We start from the raw sequence: 24,863 nt of genomic DNA, 5'->3' as shown, positions 1-24,863 counted from the left end.
TTTTTTAGGCTGCCTTTATATGAGTTTCTTAGATTTTTCTTTTCTCTAAATATTCCCTTTTTTATGATTTTGACAGTTTTGAGGCATGTTGCCCAGAAAAAGTTTAGAATATCTCTCAACTTAGACTTATCAAATGGTTTTTTCTCATGTTTAAATCAAGATTATAGAATTCTGGGAAGACTAGAGGTAAGTGCCACTCTCATCTCACTGTACATATAACATACCATTCCTCATCAACATGTCTTACCACTAGCAAAAGCACTATTTTCCAAGTCTTTCCATTCTGTACCTTCCCCTCTCCTTTACATATATTTGACTTTTATAACAATTTTTTTAAGGCAGAATCTCACTAAGTAGCACTGATTAGCCTTGAGCTCACTAAGAAGGCCAGGCTGGTCCCCCAATCACAGAGGGAGGCCTGCCTCTGCCTCCTGCATGCTGGGGTTGAACATGTATGTACTCACAGTTCCTGGCTGTAATGAAATTGTTATGGGAAGCCCTAATTTAATGAGTAGATAAGATTCCCTTACTCCTTTCTGGCAAGAAGGCTTCTATAAATTATTTAACATTCATCTTCTTAAAACACTTATTTTGAAACTCAGTCATTTTATGTAACATGTAAGATATAATATGAAACATGTAACATGTACTATATGAACTGCATAGGCCCATCAATATATAATTTACTATATAGTTTATTGTCCAATACTACTTTATTTTACTTCTTGAATATTTCCAGTTTTGGTCAATGAGAGTTCATTCGAGTCCTATGACCCTCTGGCATAATGCATCACTATTGTCGTTTGTTTTTTGCTTCAGTTTGAGTCAATCTCAGATGGGCCAAAATGGACTATGAACAGTGTTTGGTGTGTGTGTGTGTGTGTGGTGTGTGTGTGTGTGTGTGTGGTGTGTGTGTGTGTGGTGTGTGTGTGGTGTGTGTGTGTGTGTGGTGTGTGTGTGTGTGTGTGTGTGGTGTGTGTGTGTGTGGTGTGTGTGTGTGGTGTGTGTGTGTGGTGTGTGTGTGGTGTGTGTGTGTGTGTGTGTGTGTGTGGTGTGTGTGTGGTGTGTGTGTGGTGTGTGTGTGTGTGTGTGTGTGTCTGGTGGGGACTTTTTTTTATTCTCAATACAAACTTAAGTGCTTGGTCCCTCTGGTTTGTGAGTCAGAGACATTTCTTAAAACAATCCTCTAGAATATTTCCAATAGACATAACAAGAGAGACATATTTCATGATTTAACTAATTCACATAAAGGGAAAAAAAGAACATTTTTATGTACACTTTCTTGTTTTCTAATATTTTTAAGTCTACATTGTATCCTCATACAGTACATTTAATTTTGAACAGTAATGTACTCGTTTGGCTCTTATGTTTTCTTTAACTTATTTGCTGACATTTAGTAACAAAAGAACAATACTACTCATAAGCTACTACCCATGCAATGTCACAGACACACAGGGCTTATGTAAACAATCCCTGATGATGTATAATGTCACGTTTTGCTGCTTCTCTAAGCTCTTCATTTAAGGAATTTGGTCATCTTATCTGCCACATGTACACAGTCCGAGTCCATGTCTGGCTGCCTTTCTTCATTTTATCAGTGGATGTGAGAATGTTGGCTTAGAGTTCTGCAGTTGTATCCTCTTCCTGCCATTTCAAAAGTTTATTGAAATGTTAGCCATTGCGATGTTTTTCAGAAGCTGTCACAGTGAACATTACACATGTTACAAGATAATTTATAAGAGGGTACTAGTAATTCTAGGAGGATTTTAGAATCTTTCTCTTTTTTTCCTTTTTGCTTTTTCTTCAAGCCAGGACTTCTCTTGTGTAGTCCTGGCTCTCCTGGAACTCACACTGTAGACCAGGCTGACCTTGAACTCAGAAATCTACCCGTCTCTGCTTCCAGAGTGCTGGAATTAAAGGCATGTAATCACCACTGCCTGGCTTTTAGAATCATTCTCAACTTTCCCGTCTTCACAGGTAAAATTTGCTACATAATTAATTGAATACAATTTTTAACTTACTTCCTAAGCTTTATTTTTCATTTAATATTGTGCTGATTTGATTTGAGCTCATTTAAATTATTTATTCCAAATTCCATGCAGAATATATTCAAACACAAAGATTAATTCACTTAATTAACCTTTTGATTAAAAATAAGACCCCAGTACTTACCTATATGGATTTTTTCCTTGAGATAGACTGTGGAGAATTGCAACTTAGAAGTTGTATTTGAAGTGGCGAGTAATTATGATAAATCTAAATGATGACAGAATTAAAGGAATTAACCTATACATAATTGCAAGATCTTTTACCAAAGTCTTGCTGAAAAACAAAGTTGTTAATCTTTTAAGTAGTGAACATGTCTTCTACTCCTTGCCAGTAGCCTGGTCTTCAAACTATCTTAAGTTTTAAATGTTTACCTGGAAATTTCCAATGGTTTGGGCTAAAGTAAATAATTTTCTTATTAACCCTATAATCAGTTTTCTTCTGCTATGAAATTCCTTCTATGGAACAGTGAGGACCCAGATGTAATTAGTATGTAATATCTGTCTAAAATGTAGGAGTTGTCTAGTAGAGGAGTAAGACAAGTACAAAGACAAGTAGAAGAGAAAAGGGAATGGGACATAGGACCAAAGAAGAGGTTAGCAGATCCATGAGATGTCATTACCTCCATCTGGGCCGATGTGAGTGATTAACATTTCTTTATTTTTCTGTTTCACAATGTAATACAATCAACCTGTAGCTAAACAAATGACCATCTTCTCTCATCATCTCCTAGTTGTTTCAGCTTTTCTCCCTTCATTCCTGCTTACTGAAACTCTAGTACTAATACACCTACTCAAATATTGCTGGCTACATTGTCATTCATAGTATTTACAAACCAGGAGTTGGCATACAAGTCTGTTTTCTTTGATATCTCATAACATTTTTTCTTACCTTTCTGATGCTTTTATTGGTCTGTTTATATTTTTTCTTATAAGGTTTTCTGGACAACATCCATGTACATTTGCTTACATATTGTCTATGACTGCCTTTGAGAAACCATTACAGAGATAAGTAGTTGCAGCAGGAACCTTATGGCTTATAAACTTAAACTATGTGCTTTCTGGCCCATTTTCAGTTGATGTTTGCTGACTCATGTACTTGGTCATAAATCAACCCTGATGAAAGAACTATCCTACTTTTTGAACATTACTGCCTAGCTTGGTATATGCACCTTGGCTATTCACTGAGTAAACTGAGCTTTATTAAAGTAAATAACTGAGTATATGACAGCATCCAGAAGAACAGATGTGAAGTGAAGTTGCTAAACAGGAGACACAGTTCCTTTCCTCAAAGCAGTTAACATACAATTTAAAAAAGAATCTGAAGCGATTATAAGTCTAAACACATTAAGATATGTTACTTTGAAACATCTTTGATGAAATATTTTAGAACAAAATTGATTTCTTTTTGAGGATATAAATATTCATGTCTATGCATGCCAATTATAAATTCTTTCATAAAAATTTATCCTCAGACTTTGAGTTCAAAGACTATATATTTAATCAATTTAATCTTCATGGTTAAAACAACCATGTTATCAGCATTACAAGTTCATGCCATTTCTGATAATTATTTCAATTATCTAAATTGTCATATTTCATTTACTTACATTCTATTAATGTTTCAAATTTTATAACCAAATCAAACATTCAAAGTGATGGCAGTCAGTTCTGCCTCTTCTCAAAGTAGAATAAGAAGGGTCACATTTTCTTTTTATCCTAGAAGGCAGCTAGGCTCACCACTATACTGCCAATGTAGTTATTATCCTCTATCCTGAATGAAACAAATCTTAAAATATACTAAAAATTATTTTAAGATCTTAGAGATCAGAAAAAAAGATAATGATCTTTGAACTACGGAAAACACTGAGGTTAGTCCTACTGTTGCTCCAGTTTTACTTCCTTGAGAAAACTTTCAAGTCATTATATACTGAGGGAGGGTTTAAACAAAATCATACCAAATCTGAGAACTGAGGGAATGGCTTGGGGATTGACAGAAACTGTAGTTATATATCAGGATACTAAAATGGAAAATTCGCTCTGTATATTTCTGATATATTTCTATAGTCTATTCCACTAACAAAGAACATAGTAGTGAGAAAAATAACTACAGGTGAGGGGAAAACAACAATAAGGAGTAGGACAATTTGATTACTCATAAAGTGTTAAATAGAGAACTCCAAATAGTCTTACTTATGATAAAAATTTTGATCAGATAAGAGGATAAAATATCAAATGATATCTTCATAATAAGAAAGGCTTTTGTGTTGGCTACTTCTATGTATGTCCTCTATCTATACTCAGGCGCACTCAATAGGAATGAAACCATGCATCATCAAACTGAAAACCCAGGCAACTACCTAGGGCTAGTGAAGTCGCAGATCTCAGAAGAAAACCAACAGCCATCACTTTATTAAAACTACTTAATTACTGATGCCCACAGAGAAGTGTAGTCTTCAGCCTACATCAAGGGAACATCTCTTGCAATTGATGGAGACTATTACAGAAAGGTATAAGAATTCTAATAAAGAGTTGTCCCAAGTGATATATCTACAAAACAACTTCTGCACCTACAGCTCATGGATCATTGCCTAAAATGGGGAAGACACATTGTAAGAGCCAGAAGATCAGGGGGTTTTGTGTGAGGTTGTTTCTTAGGAATGTCAGAAACTATACCCATAAATTCTCATCAACATTATTGTCCAAATATGAACTGACAAGACAACAATAGACATAACAAAGTGGATGGGGCAAAATCTCATGATGCCTTACCCCCAGGAACAAATGGCTTGAAATAAACCTAAACAAGCATATGAAAGAATGCTACAATGCAAGTACTGAGGAATGAATTTGAAGACACTAAAAGATAGAAATACCTCTCACACTTAAGAATTTTCAGAATTAACAGGGAGAAAATGTGTATATTATGAAAATTAATACCAAAAATTAATATAACCCACATGAAGATGCCAGTAACATTTTTCAAATAGCTATAAAAACAACCTTGAATTTCACATCCAAGCAAAAGAGCTGACAATATCTCAAGCCATTCTTAGCAGCAGAAATACAAATGATGGAAATATCAAAAGCCCTGAGTTCAAAATCTGAAGTAACAATCCAGATAAGTAAACTCAACATTGTTTTTCAAAAGAAGAAGTAAAAATGATTGATAAATTTATATAAAGTTTTAAATATCTGCTTTATTGGGAAATTAAAATTAAGGTTCCCTTATCCTAAGCTGAATGGCCATCACCAAGAAATCATAAATGAAAAACTTTGGGTAGGATGAGTAGGGAAAAAGAATTCTTATGTATTGATTGTAGGAATATAAACTAGCCTAGCCATTCTGAGGTCAGAATAATTATGTTTTGAGCAATATAGTTTAGTTTTCCTGTTTAAAAATGTTTAAGACCACAAAGTTACATAATGGTATTCTTTGATTCTTGGTAACTTTACTAGTTATGAGAGATTAATTTTTGTTATTTTTGATGGAAGTTCATCCCATCTCACATTTCATTGTTTGAATAGGACACAGTCTGTTTAACCATTTTCTTGTTGAGTATTTACCAGTTTCCTTCCCTTCAACATTTTAGTTATCTTTAAGTAAGAAATAATACTTTATACTTGCTTGGATGTAACAGAATCACATGCTATGAACTGATGAAAATTTTGTAGGAAATAAATAGCAACAGGGTTTAGTTAGGAGCCCTGCTAATGATGAACATTTTTGTTAACAAATGAGAACTTGTATTGGGCATCTCATGAACCTTATAAGGTATTCTTAATATGAATGAGAAATGGCAAACTGATTAACATTGTCTCTTCATCAAAATGATTAATAAAAATTTTGGGCTGCACACAATATACAGTAAAGGTAATGTGCACAGCCCCAAAGGTTTAGGAATATTGGAACAAGGCAAAGGACTTATTTTGTAGCCAAGAATTTCCATTTGTAGTTAGTACAGTGCGTACACTGGGATGTGATGGAAAATTCTAGACCTTCCTTTTTACAGTCTTTAGTCTTGACAAGTGGTTTCAATCATGGGTTTTCATTTGGTAGAAACATGAGCACAGCAAACTGCTTACATTTTTAAAATAGTTTAGGTACTTTTACCTATATAGATTCAAGTTTTGTGAATATCTACACACACACAGAGAGAGGGGGGGGGGGGAGAAAGAGAGAGAGAGAGAGAGAGAGAGAGAGAGAGAAAACTAATGATATGTATACTTTTCTGGTATTTGAATTCCTTTGAAAGAGTATGCATCTATACTTTTGTAACAGAGCTACCATAGAAAGTCAATATAAAAAGCTTCTGGATACGTTATCAGAGTATAAAGTATTAGCTTGTATCAAAACAAACTGGACAAGTGAGAAAGGATAATGGGTGCTTGAGTCAGCAGACTACAAGACCTCCAAACTGTTTGTGACAGTGCTGAGGAAGCAAAGCTGAGGTAAAAATAGTCTGTCTGGATGCTTTCTTATCTAAACCATTATTTAATTATCTCCTTGGTTAGAAAGCTGTATAAGGACTATCTACCAAAGGAAAACTGAATATTAAACTATTCCTTGCTATCAGGGAAGCAAAAGCTTTTAAAAGGTATTGTTATACTAGAATAATATGCACAAACATAATTGTCTGTGATAAAAAATAACCAGTTAAAGATGTTGCCCTGGCCATATGCATTCTCTTTTACTTGCTCTGTGTCCTAGAAAAGCTTATATGGAAAGTGTTCAAAGGTTAGATCATAAAGAAATATATGCCTGTTTGTGTGTTTAACCAACATTTATGGAATGTACACTATGAGATAAGTTCTGATATAAGGAGTGAGATAAAATCCTTTTCACAGAGATTATAGTTAATAGTAAGGGGACTGTATCATGTAGAATAAATATAATCCAGGAGACTGTTTGATATGAATCCCAATACTTCCATTAGGAGATCTGTGCCATGGAGAAAAAAGTATACCCAGCAAAGTTGAGTTATGTGAAGATCTGGGGGTACATTATTAAAAGCACATGTGGCTATTGTAATGGCTCAGAGATTGCAGGAAGTATCATCGCCAGGAAATAACAAGCAGGCCAGTGTGGCTGGAGCAGTGAGCAAGGGGATAGGTTAATGAGAGGTCAGAGCAAGAGACAATAAGGGAAAAATTATGGATGCCCTTGCTCACCATCACAAGGACACTGGTTTTCTCTGCATGAGATGGGGATCTTTAAAAGGACATTCAACAGAGAAATGCTAATCATAATTTTTTTCTGGTTTGTGTTTTAGCCTTGTAAAATCATGAAAAGACAGCCCAATCATGCAATACCAAACATCCGACCTACAGAACTATGGCCTGATAAATAAGTATTTCAACTTCTGAAGTTTTGTTACACAGCCATAGAAAATTTATGCATCAGTTGATGGCTTGCTCATGTTTTCTGTCATATTGTATATTGCCAACATCTCTTTTTTTATAATGATATATAATGATAATGTCCTTTAGATAAATGAATATGTTACAGTGCCTATATATCAGGACATGATTCTCTCTATGAAAGATGTAAATTTATTACAAAGAGATGTACTAAAAAGGAAAGCCTACCCAGTTGTTAGTGAGGGCTCAAAGTGCTATGCTTATTAGCAGCACCCTGTTGTTTTTTGGGTAGTGACAGACATTTCATAAGAAGAGATAGGCATGCCTAATGGGAACTTTGTTTCGAAAACTATCAAGAAACTTTCCCAAAGTTCCTCACTAAGTTATCAGGAAGAAGTAGAATTTTAAGAGTGGTTTGGAGGGGAAATGAGAAGAAAATGGATCTGGGTGAGAGGAGAGTTAACAGGGAGCTGGGAGTAGTGTATGGAAGGGAAACTGTGATCAGGATGTATTCTATGAGAGAAAAATCTATTTTTGATCACTAAGAGTGGTTTGAAAATTAGGAAAAAAAAGACTAAATATAAACTATTCCAGACTGTTCTGTAAACATTGAAGTTAGTATGGGTTATTTCCTTGAAAACAGAATGGTGGTAAGGAATGTGTTTACAAAGAAAATCTTCATTGATTTTCAAGGAAATTTAGTTCAAGTGTTTCTTTTTTCCTACCCTTTCTTCTAAGAAGTTACCAACTAGGTCAAGGATCCTTCTTTAAGCAGCTAGAGCCCTCTGTATCTAACTTCATCAATAGCTGTGTGAGTTAACTCTGGCTCTGAAATAAGCACCCTAAAGATTTAGTGGCTTTAGACAACAACTATCTGTCTACTTGCATGCATGTATGATAATGTCGTCTAGGGTCAGCTGGGCTGGATGTCAGAGAGTAATGGGTTGAATCATTTACTTATTTACAGTGTATTGACAAATGGTATCAACTCTCTGGTGCTGTCATCTTAGTGGCTAAAATCATTGGTGAGTGCCTTCTCTTTCAAATAGGTAACTTGGCTTTCTTCATCGAGAAATGGCCATGGGAATCTTTAAATGGTCAGGAGAAAGCCAGCCCCAATGTGAAACCATACTTCCAGTCTTCATTGAGCACTGTCCATTTTCCAAGTCAAGTTACATGGCCAAAGCTTCAATCAATTTAAGGAGAGCTGATCAGCCAAGGACTAGTATATGGGGAGGAAATTACAACAACCAAGTTTGCCGTTTTGTTTTGTTTTTGAGACAGGGCTTCTTTGTGTAGCCTTGGTTGTCCTGTAGCTAAGTATGTAGACCAGGTTGGCCTCAAACTCATGAAAATTCACCTGTCTCTGCCTCCCAGTGCTGGGATTTAAGGTGTACACTACCATGCCATTTTTGTAAAATGTCTGCTTCATTGTGTTTTATACTATTGTTAAAGACAGGGTTCCTACTTCTTTCCTATACCCTGAGCGTTCAAGACAGGGTCTCACATTATATTGTATGCACCACAATAGTCCATTTTCTATGTGCGTTAATGAGGAACTAACACCATTTATAATGTATGAACCAGAGTTACTCATTATAGAAGAGTAGTGTGAGGAAGATTTCAAAAGAATCCTGAGCCTTGGTATACTAACTCCCTCAAAAAGAAGCCCAACCATTTGAGTCTTGGCAGAAATTTGATAAGAAGCACAGCCTAGGTAACTTCTCCCACTGTCAGCTTCCCTGTAAGGGCTGTCAGCAACATTCTTAAACTAAAGTGCCAATGGCACTCCAGCTCTGTCCACTGAGAATTCACAAACGTCATCTCCTTGCATATTTTTATCACATATTCCTACATCAATGATTCTTCAGTTTGCTATGGCTTGAGAAATAGCAGAACGGAAAGTTTATGAACTCTCTCACATATGCCAACATCTGACTAAATCAGGAAAGACCCGCAGATCACTTTGCCAAAGCTTAGCTTTCTCCCTGTTTAATATTTTAACCAAGAACTTCAAAAGTACTGATGACTTAGAAAACAGAACAGTTTCCGATCCCTCTAAAATATACTAGTATGATCTAACACCAATTATTCCAAGAAGTTCAGGGTATGCCTGACTCTAATATAGATACGCAACCAAATCTTATTTAAAACTATCGTATCATCCTTCATGCCTTCAGCTTCTCTAACTGAAGTTTCTAGTTAGAAGCATTCTGATGGGGGACAAAGCAAAACCAAGCATGGCAGGACTATGGTGTCTTTTGTTTTAAATTCTAAACTTGTCCTGAGTTTGGCAGCTGCTTAAAATGGTCCATCTGGCCTTAGTTGGCCCAGATGGCTGAAAACTAAGGGGGAAAAGTACTTCTGTAGAAAATGAAGCACATTAGCTAATAAGCTAAAGACAATTCCTTTGCATCCTTGCTCCAAAGAGGTAGTTACAGACCTGTCAAAGGTACCCAAACACCTGGGTGGCCACACCTGTTTTCTACTGAAGTGTGTGCTTTTACCTCTATAGTCTCTGGACTATAGTCACAAATGATAACTCAAGACTATGTTGGGAGTAGCTTCAAATAGCTCTGCTATAATAACAAACATGAGATAAAGGAAAATAATTGTTTAACCTGTGTGGATATCAAGTCTGCCTGATAGCTCACAGCATTCCAATCTATTCACCCGGCTATTTTCCTGTGGGTTGGAAAAGAAATAATTCATCCAGACTGTAGTCAGCCTGCAGGACTTTCATGCTTAAAGTAGTTAGAACATTGTCAGTAGATGTATTTCTTAGAAGGTAGCAGAGATGTATATTTTAAAACCAACAGGATAGCTTCAAATGGGAAGGTTCCTATGTTATTTGTATTTAGGGGGAGGGGCGGACCTTCTGAAAAATTAAAACAAACAAACAAGCAAACAAAACTAAATACAAGAAAGGAAAAAAATAAAAAGAAAAGAAACCAAACAACCACAAACCCTTTTGTTGGCAGGAAGTCAGGAAACTAACTTGAAATCAATAAACACAATTTTCTTACTTGAAATGTGTTTGAAATTTGTGAAACATGCTGGAAACCTTCCCAGACTGTCTCTCTACCCCCAAAAAATTATCCTATTTTATATGTGTCACCCAAATACTATCAGTAAAAGGACCTCGTTGCCTGGAATGACTTTTACCTCCTCCCCCCTCACCTACTTAATGTGCTTCATAGACTCAACTCAGGATCCTTCTCTGCCTCAGGCTATTTTTCTAATACTGGTCTTTTCCCCTTTATTGCCTTCCTTTCCTTCTCTCTCCATCACAGTTAATATCTTAGACATCCTCCATGATATGTTATTGTATTCCACATTGTTTAATCATCAGCATTCCAAATGGCTGTTTCTGCCCTACCAGATTATAAGCACCCTGAGTTTAAAGACTGTGTTTTGCTTCCTTTGATACCTACCTAGCATAATGTATGGCCAAAAGAAAATACTTAACAAGCATTAAGCAAACAAGGGAACTGATGAATAAATCACTACTTACATTATGCTAAGAATACCACTTGGATATTTTTAATACTGTTCATTAATTCACTAACTGATTCTTTACCAATTCCCTACGAGAAATCAGGTATTATGCCAAGTTGTATATATAAGGACATGAGTCAACTTAATGAAGTTCTTGTCCTCCTAAGAATAAAGTCTAAAATTAAGAATGCTTATTACTAGGTATGATTGTATAGCAACAGAAACTTATGTTGCCTCATAATTTTTCCTAAGGTGTTATATTGCTGGATTACTGCTCATATTTGGTGAAGGGAAGGGTTTTTCTATGAAGAACAAATGCTGTGTATAGAAAATTATGCCTTCTGGTCTATATCAAGGATAACACAAATAGATATGCCAAAGTAGGTGGTGAAAAGCCTAAGAGCTCTTAACCCTACACAAAGAACTACAGGCAACTAAGAAAAGTTGGTAGTGGGAAAATCAACTTCTCTGGGGAAAAGAACACCAACTGGTTTTCTTATATCAAATGGTCAGCTCTGAAAATATACAAACAAGTAACATCATACATATTGAGCATATTACATTTAGAAATAAATGTGTATGCATGTACATATACTAATGTAACTACAATTAAACAAAAAAGAGCCCATGGATTTGAAAGAAAACAAGAACGCTTAGGTAATTAATTGAAATAATGGAATTTGGAGATGGTATCCTCAACTCTGACTCTTGGGATAGAAGAGACTGAAATCTTTTCCAAATGTCAAATATTTGCTGAGCTGCTGAAATTACAAATTTCTAAGATTCAGAAAGGAAGAACTCCTCTGAGAACCTCTCATGTGTCCTCAGTAGTTTGGGATTTATATGAAGACAGTAGGTTAGATAGAATACCCAACAGAGTGGGGTGAAAGCAGAAATGTTCACAGTTGGCTATCTTGTATTTAGCAAGCAAAGCATGCCTGAGTTCTTTATGAGCCAAAAAATGGTGAGGAAGATAGGTAAATATGAATCAACTGCAGCATGTAAGACGGTAGGGATGTCTTCATTTTAAGATAGTTTTTATTTTTTACTTATACATTTATATTATTACACATATATAAAATAAACTACATACAGCGAGAAGAACCATGAAACAATCAGGAATTCTATTAACATTTCTTCCACAGTATTTTGGCTATTTGTATTTGGCAGCCTTGAAGAAAACTTCTTTCCTATCTTGGTGAGTCTAACATTCTGAACTGAAATCAATATCTATTATATCTAATCTCATGAATCCTAGGAATATGGAGATGGTGGCTAAGAGAAGATGGCAAGACATTGCATAAGAATTCACTGTTCACCTGAAATGATGTGGTATGTGGAACCACTTAGAATCTCTAAGGAACTTCAGTTCAAGTCAGGCAAGCAGTGCTTACAGCTTAGCTATTAAAAGTGCTTATAGTCAAAATACAACATTTAGGCAGACCCTCAGCATTCACTGATGGTCAAATCAACCATAGGATTGGGAGGAAGTCAAGACACAAGTGGATGAAGTGTGGAAAAACTATGTGCACTACATTGCTGCACATGTTTAAGACACCTGGTTTTGTCACATACTGATCATTTAAAAATTTGTTAATGCACTATTTCAATGTATTTTGCTTTAGCTGTCTTATTATTATAAGGCATGTGTGTGTGTGTTTGTGTGTGTGTGTTTCTGGCTCACATAACATGTGTTACGTGTCACACATTGTTACTAACAACCTCATGAGTCCTCCAAGGGCAGAGAAGACAGAGACAAATTAATATGTTCAATGGTAGCGATTGCAGAACAGCCTGGTCATTGCTTATTCGTACTCTCTGGATCTTAACTTCTTCATAAGATTACCTATTACAAATGAAGGAATGTGCATATATATGCAGGCATATGATTTTCATGTATTAAATACTGTCATCTTTGTTTTGTCTTATTGGCAACATAACTAGACCTAATTAATCTGTCATCTAAAACTTTGGCACCTTCTTTTCATAAGGCTCTTCATGAGATGTAAGCAGGCCTGGATTTCGGTCTTGGGCCTTTAATTCTACCCTACCTCTCTAAGCCTGTTTACTCCTTTCTAAAATAAGAACATCTTTAGTTACCCTTTTCAAATATTAAATGGGACAAGATAAAGCACTACCTGTGTAAATTGTTCATCCCAGTTTCTACATGGTAGGCACAGAACTCTTTCTAGTTGTTATTTTTTCTACTCACACTCACTGTACTAGAACTGAGTGCTTACTGAGATGCTTGAATCTCACAGTGTATCTTTATACATGTGTTCTAAACTCTCCAGAGTCTGATGAACTACTTTAGGAAAGGAGGATCTATGATATTAGAGAAAGTACATTTCTTGATGGTACATGCCATATTATTACAACACTTGCCTTATATTAAAACTCTAGCCATGGCAACCTTGAACTCACTGCTCCCCAAGTTCCATGAAATACTCCCAACCCATGCTAATGCAAGCAATCCTAATTAAACTCAGTGGCTCACATGAGAAATAAAGACATCAAATTAGGAATTAGGCTCACTGGGGAAAAACTAAACTAGTTTTGGGAGGAGAGAGGAATGTGATACTGGGGTAGTGACAATGTTGTTAACAAGTTAAAGCAGAACATTTTCTAATGTTTTATGTGAAGTGTCATTCTTAGAATCCATTCTAGGTATGTTTTAGGTCATACATAGTTTCATGTCACAGGGCCATGACTGTTCATTAATTTGTTAATCAGCAGTGAGGACTCATTAATCATCTAGTTTCAGCTACATGCAGTTTAGGGCCTGAGGTTAACACAATGAGGATGACAAAGTTCTTGCACACAGGCTATGCACACGCTATTGATACCCTCCCATACATCTTTCCCAATTCACTCTACTCAAAGCATTCAATACAGTCACGTGTGAATGTATTTATAATCATCATCTTTATAGAAGCAAGAAAGATGCCCTTCAATAGATAAGATGATAAAATAAATACTGATAGATACATCAGATTGACTATTACTAAGTCATCAGAGATTCCTCATGAAGTGGTAGAGTGCTTGCCTAATGTTTGTAAGAAAGACTAGGCTCAGTCTCCACCACTGCAAAAAAAGATATAATAGCTTTTTAAGGCCATGGGAAATGACATAGCTTATAGTGACAGAAAACTTGCATCTAAATTCTCTATTGATACAAATAAGGGGGGCTTATAGAAACAGAAATAAAGGTGAAGAACATACATTAATTTCTTAACAACTGTTTTGTACTGGAAAGTTAACATTAATGATACCCTCTTTCCATAAACATGTAAAATGTACATATATATTCTTTACAAAGTGTCACAGTAGGCCCTGGAATACATGGACTAGTAACACAATGGCTCATCTGGTCTGGACCTGTAGTGTTTATAAATTAATGAATGTTTATATATACACATATATAAACATTAATTAATATATATATATTCAAGATTTTTCATTTTCCAAGACTCATGCTTTAATTCTACTTTAGCTTCTCTCCATCTTACATATGAGTCACATCTCTTGATGGTCAGTTGAGAGTCAACTATGTTTAATAATAGCTTAAAATACATTTAGCAAGAGAAGTCTGCTAATGGCAAAAGGTTAACCACTATGTGTACAAAGACAAGTATAAAATCGTTTTAAATTATACCCTTTTGTTTTTATCTGAGTTGCTGATTATCTCTACAGAAAATATCACTGATCAGTGACCATTACTTGTAATAGTTTTGCCTGTTGATCCAGAATCATAATAGCTCCACAGAATGAATAACACATTTACAAAGCTGAAAATCAAAAATCTGATTTGCAAATACATGGATGAGTTTTTTCATAGCAATGGGAGGTTGGAATTTAAAAGTCTTATGTTTTGACATTATCTGCTCACAAATTGTCACCAATATTTTAGCTGTCTATTAAATTGTAAAACATGTATTTGTGCATCCTGCAGCTTAATAGCGTGTAATGATGGTGATATGTAACAGCTAGAGAGAAATAAGCAAATGAACCTATTTGGCATAAAGGCATTGAGTAGATTAGAATTTCTATTAACTAAAATGGATCAGTGATTCTGTAGTTGAAAAAACTATGGGTATTTCTGACATCTGTGTTTTTGTAGGCATATGACACAAGTATTTTATTCTATTTGTTATTTCACAAAATGTTTTAAAACATGTCAGAGATAGGTCCCTTGCTTCCATTTGAATTTAGAAAATATCATATTTATCCTGGGAAGTATGAGACTAAATTAAGTTGGCTAAATTTTTTTCTGGTATTTATTCCACCTATATTATAGTCACAAGCCTCCACTATATCATGATCTTACGTTGCAAACACCAGAGATAACGTTGAACGTGCTCTAGCACTTTTCATCACATCAAATGCAATACAACTAAACATAAAGGATTACATCTCAATTAGTTTCTGGAGCTGGATTTTAGAAAGACCATTCAACCAGCATGGGGCTGAGTATGCTGAGTATGCTGGATACTAAATTGAACTCACATTCTCATAAAACCAAAGCCAATGGTTCAAAGTACTCTTCAAAATGAGAAAGCAAATATATGGACAGTTCTAGGGAGCTGGAGCATTTCATAAGAAAGACGTTTTTCCTTATTTAAGCAGTATTTATTACAGCAGAAAGCCATTCTTACATAAAAATAGATATGATTTTGAGGATCTCTCATATTATCAGAGCCTTGATACTCTCAAGCTCAACATTCCATTTTCCTAATGCACTTGCCTGTCCAGCATAATAATGGAATAGCACAAATTCTGTCCTCACCGAATTTCCTGGTCCACAAGACCTTTGGAGAGTCTCTAAGGTCACTTGTTGCCAAGTGAGGTTATTTCTTACCTTTGGCAGAGATGCTCTGGAACCTGAACTCTGGGTAGTCATTGTTAGGACTGTTGTGATGCCAAGGGCAACCCTGGCAGGGGCTGCATCCATGTTTATCCAAAAAGAGACCCAGGACAAAATGACTATCAACAGGCTGGGAATGTACATCTGGATCAAATAATAGCCCATCTGGCGCTCCAGGTGAAACTTGACCTCTATGCAGGTAAATTTGCCTGGAAGCAGAAAAAGATGATTTGAATTTATTTTTCATATTGTACTCTCCTATTTTATTTGAAAAACTAAAGAAAATTTCAAGCTGATTGGAAAGATTACAGGCAAATGCTTACCCTGCACAATCAATTTAACTTTTAGAATTCTTCTAATAATGGAAATAATAATGTAAACATGAAGGAGCTAAAGAGCCTTCCAACTGAATTCATATGATCTGGATCTGTCACTGACAAAAAGTTCAAGAATATTTGTGTTGTATGTGATATATATCACATAATGTGCAACCATTGATATACACTATTACTGTGTAATATATAACATATATCAAGTGATAAGGAACAATTGGAACCAATCCTCTCTCGCATGTGTGTGTGTGTGTGTGTGTGTGTGTGTGTGTGTGTTCACGCATGTGTTAGCCAGAGGTCCAAATCAGGCATCATTTTTCAAGTGCCTTCCACCTTGTTTTTTGTGACAGTCTCTCATTAGCTCCTGGGCCTGTCAGATTAGAATAGGTTGGCTACCTGTGTCTCCCTCCTGAGTGCTGGAGTTAGAAGCATGTGCTACCATTCCCTGGATGCTGAGGATTGAACTTAGGTCCACATGTTTGCATGACAAGCATTTTACTGATTGAAGCATCTCCACAGCTCCTCAACATCGTCTAGGTAGCAAGAAGAACATCCTGAGTGTTTGAATTAGCTGTATATCTTTGTATTCTCAATGGTAAAACCACAGAGTACATTTGTAGAGTATGTGTATGCTCCTTTCACTGTGAAAACTTTCTAGACTTTTGGGGAATTTCTTGAAGAATCTTAGAGTATTCATTTATAGAAATTGTTTGTACTGTTATTCATTCTATAAAATAGAGTGCATAGGAAGATGCTGCAATGTTTCCCATTATTACTAGGAAGTAGTGTTCTTGTCTCTTCACATGTTCTTTTTCTTTTCCTTTATTGGCTTTGTGTTAGACCCTGAAAAGTCATTTGGATTATTACCCACAAAGACAAAAGATTGGGTTGAATTTTTCTTAGAAAGAATACCTTGCAAGGTGACAAATATGGGTCCAGTTGCATTTTTTTACACATAGACCTCCAGTTAGACCAGCACCATTTGTTGAAGATGCTATCCTTTTTCCATTGAATGCATTTGGCTTCTTTGTCAAAAATCAAGTGACCATATGTGTGTGGATTCATATCTGGGTCTTCAATTCGATTCCACTGATCAACCAGCCTGTTGCTGTGCCAGTACCATGCTGTTTTAACTACTATTGCTTTATAGTACAGTTTGAAATCAGGTATGGAGATTCCTCCAGAGCACCTTTTATTGTACAAGATTGTTTTAGCTATTCTGGGTTTTTTGGTTTTCCATATGAAGTTCAGAATTGAACTTTCAATGTCTTTGATCCAGAGGGTCCTAGAAACCTACAAGTAGAACATTATGATAGGCAGATTTGGGCCCAGGGGTCCCGCTCAAACTAAGGCACCAGCCAAAGACAATACAGGCAGTAAACTTTAAACCCCTACCCAGATACAGCCAATGGTCAGAACATTCTCCACAGTTGAGTGGAGAGTGGGGTATGACTTTCTCACATAATCTGGTGCCTCACATTTGACCATGTCCCCTGGAGGGGGAGACCTGGTGGCACTCACAGGAAGGACAGCAGGTTACCAAGAAGAGACTTGATACCCTATGAGCATATACAGGGGGAGGTAATCCCCCTCAGGAACAGTCATAGGGGAGGGGAATAATGGAAAAATGGGGGGAAGGGAAGAATGGGAGGATAAAAGGGATGGATAACCATTGAGATGTAACAAGAATAAATTAATAAAAAAATTAAAAAAAAGAATACCTCGGAATCAGCTTTGAGGTGCTTCCTAAAAAAGTCCCTGTTGGTTTCTGTGAGATGTTCTACTCACAACAGTCCCAAGGCAGTTAGTGGTGACTGCCTCCCTACCATCCGACCTATGTTATCAACAGACTAGAACATCTGGGATAAAAGTTATCAGCTGTCCTATCTCAGTATAATCTTCCAGGTAACCACAGATATAACAACTTGTTTCCACTACCTCAGTCTTGCTCACACCATATGTCTTGCCGTGCTAAAGAGAGCACCTGATTTTAGAGCCTGCTGAATTCTCTCCAGATGATGCTCATTGAAACTCACATTGCTCTCCAGCATGGCAAAGCACAACATTTCTATTTCTGGGTTTTCACAGAACTATGCCACTATCACTTTCTTCCACTAAGGCCAGGAGTGCAAATTGACCTGAGGATGAAATATGAAGAGTGGATGCAAGAAACAGCCAAGATTTATGTTTTCTGCACAGTTAATGAGGTCTTCTACACCTTTCCTCTGAATCATTCAACGGCCGACTTTCAGTAAGAAAAAAACAAAAGATTCCTAATTCCCTTTTCTGTGTTTCTAGAAGGTGATCTCTTACACCACAAGTCTATTCCACAGGGTACAAGAACCCTACGTGTTGAGGATTCTCTTAAGCTCATGCTTCATGATTGGGCAGCTATTAAGATAATACGATAACTTATCTAATATGCAAATGGAGACCATTTGGGTTTAGCAAGTGAAAGAAAACCTTACCAGTGTTGTAATGCTTTGTGCAGTAGCCGAGCTCCTTCTCTTCCTTCAGAATAAACTGGGGCAGGGTGAGTCCTTCCGCAACTTGTACAGGACCATCACTTAACCACTCAAATATCAGGTCATTCATGGTGTACCCAACTGGAGGAAAGAAGTAGTAACAAAAAATGTATCTTTTCTAGGAAAGGGCACAATCTACAACAGAAGTGGACAAGCAGGGGAAGCATTTCAGGTACTGTCTTAATGAGAGCTGCTGCAGTCATCACAAGTGTGTGTCATCAGATGCAAAGAAAGTGAACACAGCAAGGTATTTCTGATTTGTGTGTGTGTGTGTGTGTGTGTGTGTGTGTGTGTGTATAACGAGAGAAAGGAATCTATAGAATCTTTTATCCCCAGCCTCTTTAATCACTAACTTTCTCTCTTTCTGAAGAACAAACAAATATACAAACACAAAAAAACCTTTGAAGATTTTCTTCGTTTGAAACAGCTGTGTCTGTGGCAGCTCAAGAAGACAATCCAATTCATGGTGCTGGTCTTAGTATTTCAAATGAAACCACTCCTTTTGAAATGTTTAATGAGTAAGAATTCATTATAAGCCTGTCTGCAAGTATTACCATTGCACATTTGGCCCCTTCTGGAGTGTTAGCTTTACTTGTAGGAGACTTATGTTAATTACTGACAGTAAATTCTCACTCATTTTAGCAAGTGTGAGGGGCTAAAGGCAAATAACTTAAGAGGACCTTGTACAATATGTGTACCCTATACAGGAGCTAGTGGTGGAGCCTAGTTGGTAGAGTTTTTGCCTAACATGGACAAGGTCCTACTTTCAATCTCCAGCACCACATAAACTAGTAAGTGGTGGCATATGCCTGTAGACTCAACTTGAGAGGTGGAAAGGCTAGAAGATCAGAATTTTGATTACAAAGTGAGTCCAAGACCAGACTAGGCTACATGAGACCCTACTTCAAAACAAAAGCAAACCCTACAAGAACAGTGCTGTGCATTGCTAAATTGCCCCATTCATTCTTCACATAAAGTAAGACAGGTTCCTATTGTTAATTGACTACAATCATAGAATGTTAATGGCTCAGTAAATCAAAGTTAACTCTTTGTCTCCCAGAGTTTGCCTAATAGGGTCATTATTTGTCAATGTTTCTGCATATTTCTTCATTCCAGAAAAGACAGCTAATCTTTTTTCACTCATTATTTATTTACCATTCTTGTTTTTGTGGGATTTTTTTTTTGTTTCTCTTGGTATTTGAACTGTGGAAAGTAGACTGGTAAGAAGAAAGAATAGTCTGTGAAAAGTGAGATGGCTAATAACTGCAGCATGTTTATTAAGTTTATAAATTCCCGTTCTTGCTTACTACAGGATAGTGATTCACCAAATCTACCAAGAAATCAATGGCAAATTTATTTGATGTCTAGATTCTTTGGAACATCTTACAAGAAAAAATGAAATTATAGAAAGCAGCAAACTGGAATGTGGATCCTGTCCAAATATTGATTGTCCACAAAAGAATGACTAACCTATCTCTTCCACTGCCCATTTGTATGAATATATCCTAACTGCCTCCAACAAATACTTATAGGGACAAAAAAAGCCATGTGAAGCTTTGTATGCCTCAGATGAGTCTCAGTTGATAGATCTAGGCCGTTTTATAGAGAAAATGAAATGACTGGGCCAAGGCTTGGGAAATATGGAATAGTAGAAGAGAGACTCATTATGTATAGCAATATTTTTCAACTTTCCTCTCAGGAGATAGACAATATGGAATAAATAAATGCATGTAACACACGAATAAAAATTATCATTTTATCTCTGACAATATTTAAAAATAAAAGATGTTTTGTTATTTTGTTTATTTTTATAAGACATTTCAAAGAAGTCTGTAGTAGTTTTAAATGATCACAAAGAAGTCACTATTTCTTTTTTATCAGTCTTTTTACATTTATGGTATTTCTAAACCACAGTTAAAAGTATTTTCTTGCCCCTGACTCATTAAATCTCCTAATATCCCTGTAAGCAGCACTTACTATTATAATTTTTAAACTCTGTAAACAGAGAAACTGACAAGAACAAGTCAGAGGAAATGCCATGTCTCTTAACTGAAAGTCCCACTACCTTGGAGGCATGAGCAACTCATGGCACATGTCAAAGATTTCATTGGCAACAGAGTCAGAGCATAAAGGGGACAGAGTAGATGACATTTTCCTATTTCCTTCATCATGTTCTAGTGTATTCAGTGCTTATCTAAGGAAAATGCCGAATCTCACTCCATGTCAACCTATACCATTCAATCTTTTATTTATTCATTTAGTACTGCTGAGGATCAAACCCAAGGCCTTTAGCATTTTAGGCTAGCACACTCCTGCTGAGCTTCCATCCTAATGTTCTTCCCATCTGAAGCATCCTACGATGAAGGGCTTTGAGTCTCATTCTCAAAGCAATCATTTCTTCTTACTAGAATCCATTTGGAGACTTTGGTCTCCATGAGTGTAAGACAGAAAGAAATATAATTTTCTGATTAGATAGTGATTCTTTATAAAAGTGAGATGGCTAATAATTAAAATTATGCAAGGGAAAATTTTTATTTCATAGAAAATCTTGCTAAGTCAGAATTGGGTGGGTTTTTTTGAGGAAGGGACAATTGTTTAACATTTTGAACTAAAACGTTGTCATCCTGTGTTGATAATGAGCTTCTACTATTAAAAGCTCAGCTTTCGCTAAGACTTTTGGTGTTGGTAAGTTGGAAGAGAATGACTCTTACAAGTATTTCTTCCTTGCTGACACAATAAAACAGGCAAGTCAGTGGTTACAACTAGCAAGTGGTCATTTAATCTTAATAACTTACAGCTTTCTAGCTGCATTGTACAGGTCTGGACATCCATTGGAAAGTTCTTCAGGTCCATGGGACAGGATAAAGTCAAGGTGAGTCTGAACAAAAATAAAGCGAAAACTACTTTAAAATCTGTGAAGTATATTCCTTAAGAGACAAAAATCCATTTATCTTTAGTAAAATATTTTAATTCATATATTGAAATCTAAGCTCTCTGGTCAATACTATGTTTTAATGAAGGGTAGCCACTGGTTACTTTAAACCATATTTTTAAGATTTCATTATAAGCATTTACTCTTTATTTTCAACCTAGATTCTGAGTGTTTTCCCCCTTCCTAATTCTGACACCTTCCAATAAGCCTGCCAGTCTCAAGTTAAAAAGTAATATGAATGAACAATGGGCTCTTGCTCACAATGAAGAGCAAAACACATAAGGTTTATGATGTTGAAGAATTATATCCCAGTTATATGTACCATGGTGTGAAGGAATAAATAATAGTTCTCCTTCCATCAAATGGGCAAGTGCATGGCTTCATAGAATTTTTGTTTAACAACCCACATGAATGAATTAACAACATATTGTGGCACACATTCTAGGATCTCCACAGTTATAGAACAAGTCATCCTTGAGTGAAAACAAAACGAAAACAAAACAAAACAGCCTTGTACAGTCTTTTTCTCTCTGCATCCAGTGGAGGAGACTCTGATCTCATTCACTGAGTTTTCCTGAGTTACAGCCAACCTTGCCTGGGACTTAAATCAATGTATTCATTGACCTACCAACTCTTTTCCATCATTTTTCCATTTGATTTCTCACATGAATGGTGTATACCTCTTGCTCTGAAATTCTTTGTACTTTATTTTTTTATTTATTACAATTTATTCATATTACATCCTTATTGTTATCCCCTCACTCTTATCTTCCTGTCCCCACCCTCCTTCTCTCTTCTTCCCTATTTTACCCTCTCCTAGACCTCTGACAGGAGAAGCTCTCCTCCCTCACCATCTAACGACAGCCTATCAGGTGTTATCAGGATAGCCTGCTTCCCCTTCCTTTGTGTGCCCACAAGGGAAATCCACCAAGGACAAGTGATCAAATCAGGGATGGGCACAAGAATTCATGTCAGAGGCAGTCCTTGCTCTCCCTCCTCCACAGGAAACCAATTAGAATTGATAATCAACAGAGCTGGGTTCCCTTCTTCTTCTTCTTCTTCTTCTTCTTCTTCTTCTTCTTCTTCTTCTTCTTCTTCTTCTTCTTCTTCTTCTTCTTCTTCTTCTTTCTTCTTCTTCTTCTTCTTCTTCTTCTTCTTTCTTTTCTTCTTCTTCTTCTTCTTCTCCTTCTTTACCAGTTTCTTCTTTTTTTAGATTTATATACTTTTTATTTAAGTAATTAATTTAGATTACATCTCAATTGTTATCCCCTCACTTGTATCTTCCCAATCCCCCCTCCCTCTTTCACCCTATTCCCCTCCCCTAGGTCTGTGACAGAAGGGGACCTCTTCCCTCACCATATGATCACAGCCTATCAGGTCTCATCCTGGTAGCCTGCTTACCTTTCCTCTAAGTGCCACCAGGCCTCCCCACCAAGGGGAAGTGGTCAAAAAGAGGGTACCAGAGTTCCTATTAGAGTCAGTCCCTGCTATCCACACCACTGTGGAGAATGTGCTGCCCATTGGCTAGATCTGGATAGGGGTTCTAGGTTTATTGCATGCATTGTCCTTGGTTGGTACAGTAGTTTGAGCAGACACCCCTGGGTCCAGATCTGCCAGCCTTGATGGTCTACTTGTAGTTTCTAGGACCCAATGGATCCTTCTATTTTCCCATTCTCCCTTACCTCTCTCACATGGAGTCCAAATAGGAAGTCTCAGTACCTATCCCAATCTCCTGCTAAGTGAAGACTTTCAGGGGACATCCCTGTTGGGCTAGTATCCAATTGTGAGTATATACAATGAGTATCTTTCTGGGTCTGAGTTAACTCACTCAGGATGATCATTTCTAGTTCCATTTGCCTGCAAATTTCAGGATTTACTTGTTTTAAATAGCTGAGTAGTATTCCATAGTATAAGTGAGTATAAGTGTACCACAGTTTCTTTATCCATTCTTCGACTGAGGGACACTTAGGCTGTTTCCATGTTCTGGCTATTATGAATAAAGCTGCTATGAACATGGTTGAGCATATTTCCTTTGTTGTCTGAAACATATTTTGAATATATTCCAAAGATTGAGATAGTTGGGTATTGAGGTAGCCCTATTCCCAGTTTTCTGAGAAAGTGCCAGATTGATTAACAACGTGGTTGTACGAGTTTGCATTCCCACCAGCAATGAAGGAGTGTTCCCCTTTCTCCCCATCCTCGACAGCATGTGCTGTCACTTCAGTTTTTTATCTTAGCCATTCTGCTGTGTGTAAGATGGAATCTCAGAGTCATTTTGATTTGTGTTTCTTTGATGACTAAAGATGTTGAGCATTTCTTTCTCATCCATTTGATATTCCTCTTTTGAGAATTCTCTGTTTAATTCTGAGCCACATTTCTTAATTGGATTATTTGGTTTGGTGATGTTTAATTTCTTGAGTTTTTCTATATTTTGGATATTAGTCCTTTGCTAGATATAGAGCTGGTGAATATCTTTTCCCAGTCTATAGACTGTTGCTTTACTGGCTCAAACTACACTGTACCTAAAGCAAGGTATTAAAACTTGCTAAACATTTGTTCCTCTCCTATCAAGTTAGGAAGCAAAAGATATGATGTTCATTCCTATTTGACTTCAATTCTAGTAGTAAATAACTTCAAGTTTTGTTCATTGTTTCTCAATCATCTTTCATATCCAAAAATTCGTGTGACTGTCACATCACCCCAAACTTGCTGACATTATGGGAATCCTCAACCCCATCCTAATTTGCTTATATTTATTTCCTATGATACATTTTGTATTATATTCAAACACAAAGAAATTGTAGCACAGATTTTTAAAGAAAAGAAAGATTAGGTATCTGAAGTGAGAATAAGGAATCCACATTGATGGTTGTCAAATGCATTAAAATACAGCAGTGATTGAGACAAGCATGGCATGCAAAGATAATTATGAAAAATGTTTTCAGTCTTGAAAACAAATACATCCCACTGTTAAAAGTAGATTTTTTTATTGTTGCAAATATTTTTGGGTTTTTTATTTTGTTTTTTGCCTTTATTTATTCTGTAGTGTCTGCGTTGACAAGTATAGGCTGTTTAAAAATACTCATAAAATGCATTATCAGTTTTGTTATCTTTTGGAAATGAAAAAAGTGTCTTTTCAAAATAATAGCTGAAAGGTAAAATTAGAAAATTCTATTTTATTCAGTATTTTTCATTATAATCTTATTATCAAAGCCAGTGTTGCACCTCATTACTAAATGAATAAGCTGTCTTTTGGAGGGCATACTAAGATTCTAGACTCCATGGTTACAAAGGAAATGTGGCTTT

At 36.3% G+C, this 24,863-nt stretch overlaps 1 protein-coding gene across 3 annotated transcripts in view; it reads right to left on the bottom strand.

The window, feature by feature from the left end:
- Glra2 (glycine receptor alpha 2) overlaps positions 1 to 24,863 on the bottom strand; it is a 217,055-nt gene that overhangs the window by 112,551 nt on the left and 79,641 nt on the right. For all 3 annotated transcript variants that reach the window (XM_051141583.1, XM_051141582.1, XM_051141584.1), the window contains 3 exons: positions 21,421 to 21,503; positions 18,569 to 18,706; positions 15,763 to 15,977 (listed from right to left, as the gene is read on the bottom strand). In XM_051141583.1, coding sequence (XP_050997540.1) covers positions 15,763 to 15,977; positions 18,569 to 18,706; positions 21,421 to 21,503 — 436 coding nt within the window. The remainder of the gene's footprint in view (positions 1 to 15,762; positions 15,978 to 18,568; positions 18,707 to 21,420; positions 21,504 to 24,863) is intronic.

This window comes from Acomys russatus, chromosome X (genome assembly GCF_903995435.1).
Source record: "Acomys russatus chromosome X, mAcoRus1.1, whole genome shotgun sequence".
NCBI lineage: Eukaryota > Metazoa > Chordata > Mammalia > Rodentia > Muridae > Acomys > Acomys russatus.
The sequence above is the reverse complement of the archived record's forward strand: the minus strand, read 5'-3'. Positions and strand labels throughout refer to the sequence as shown.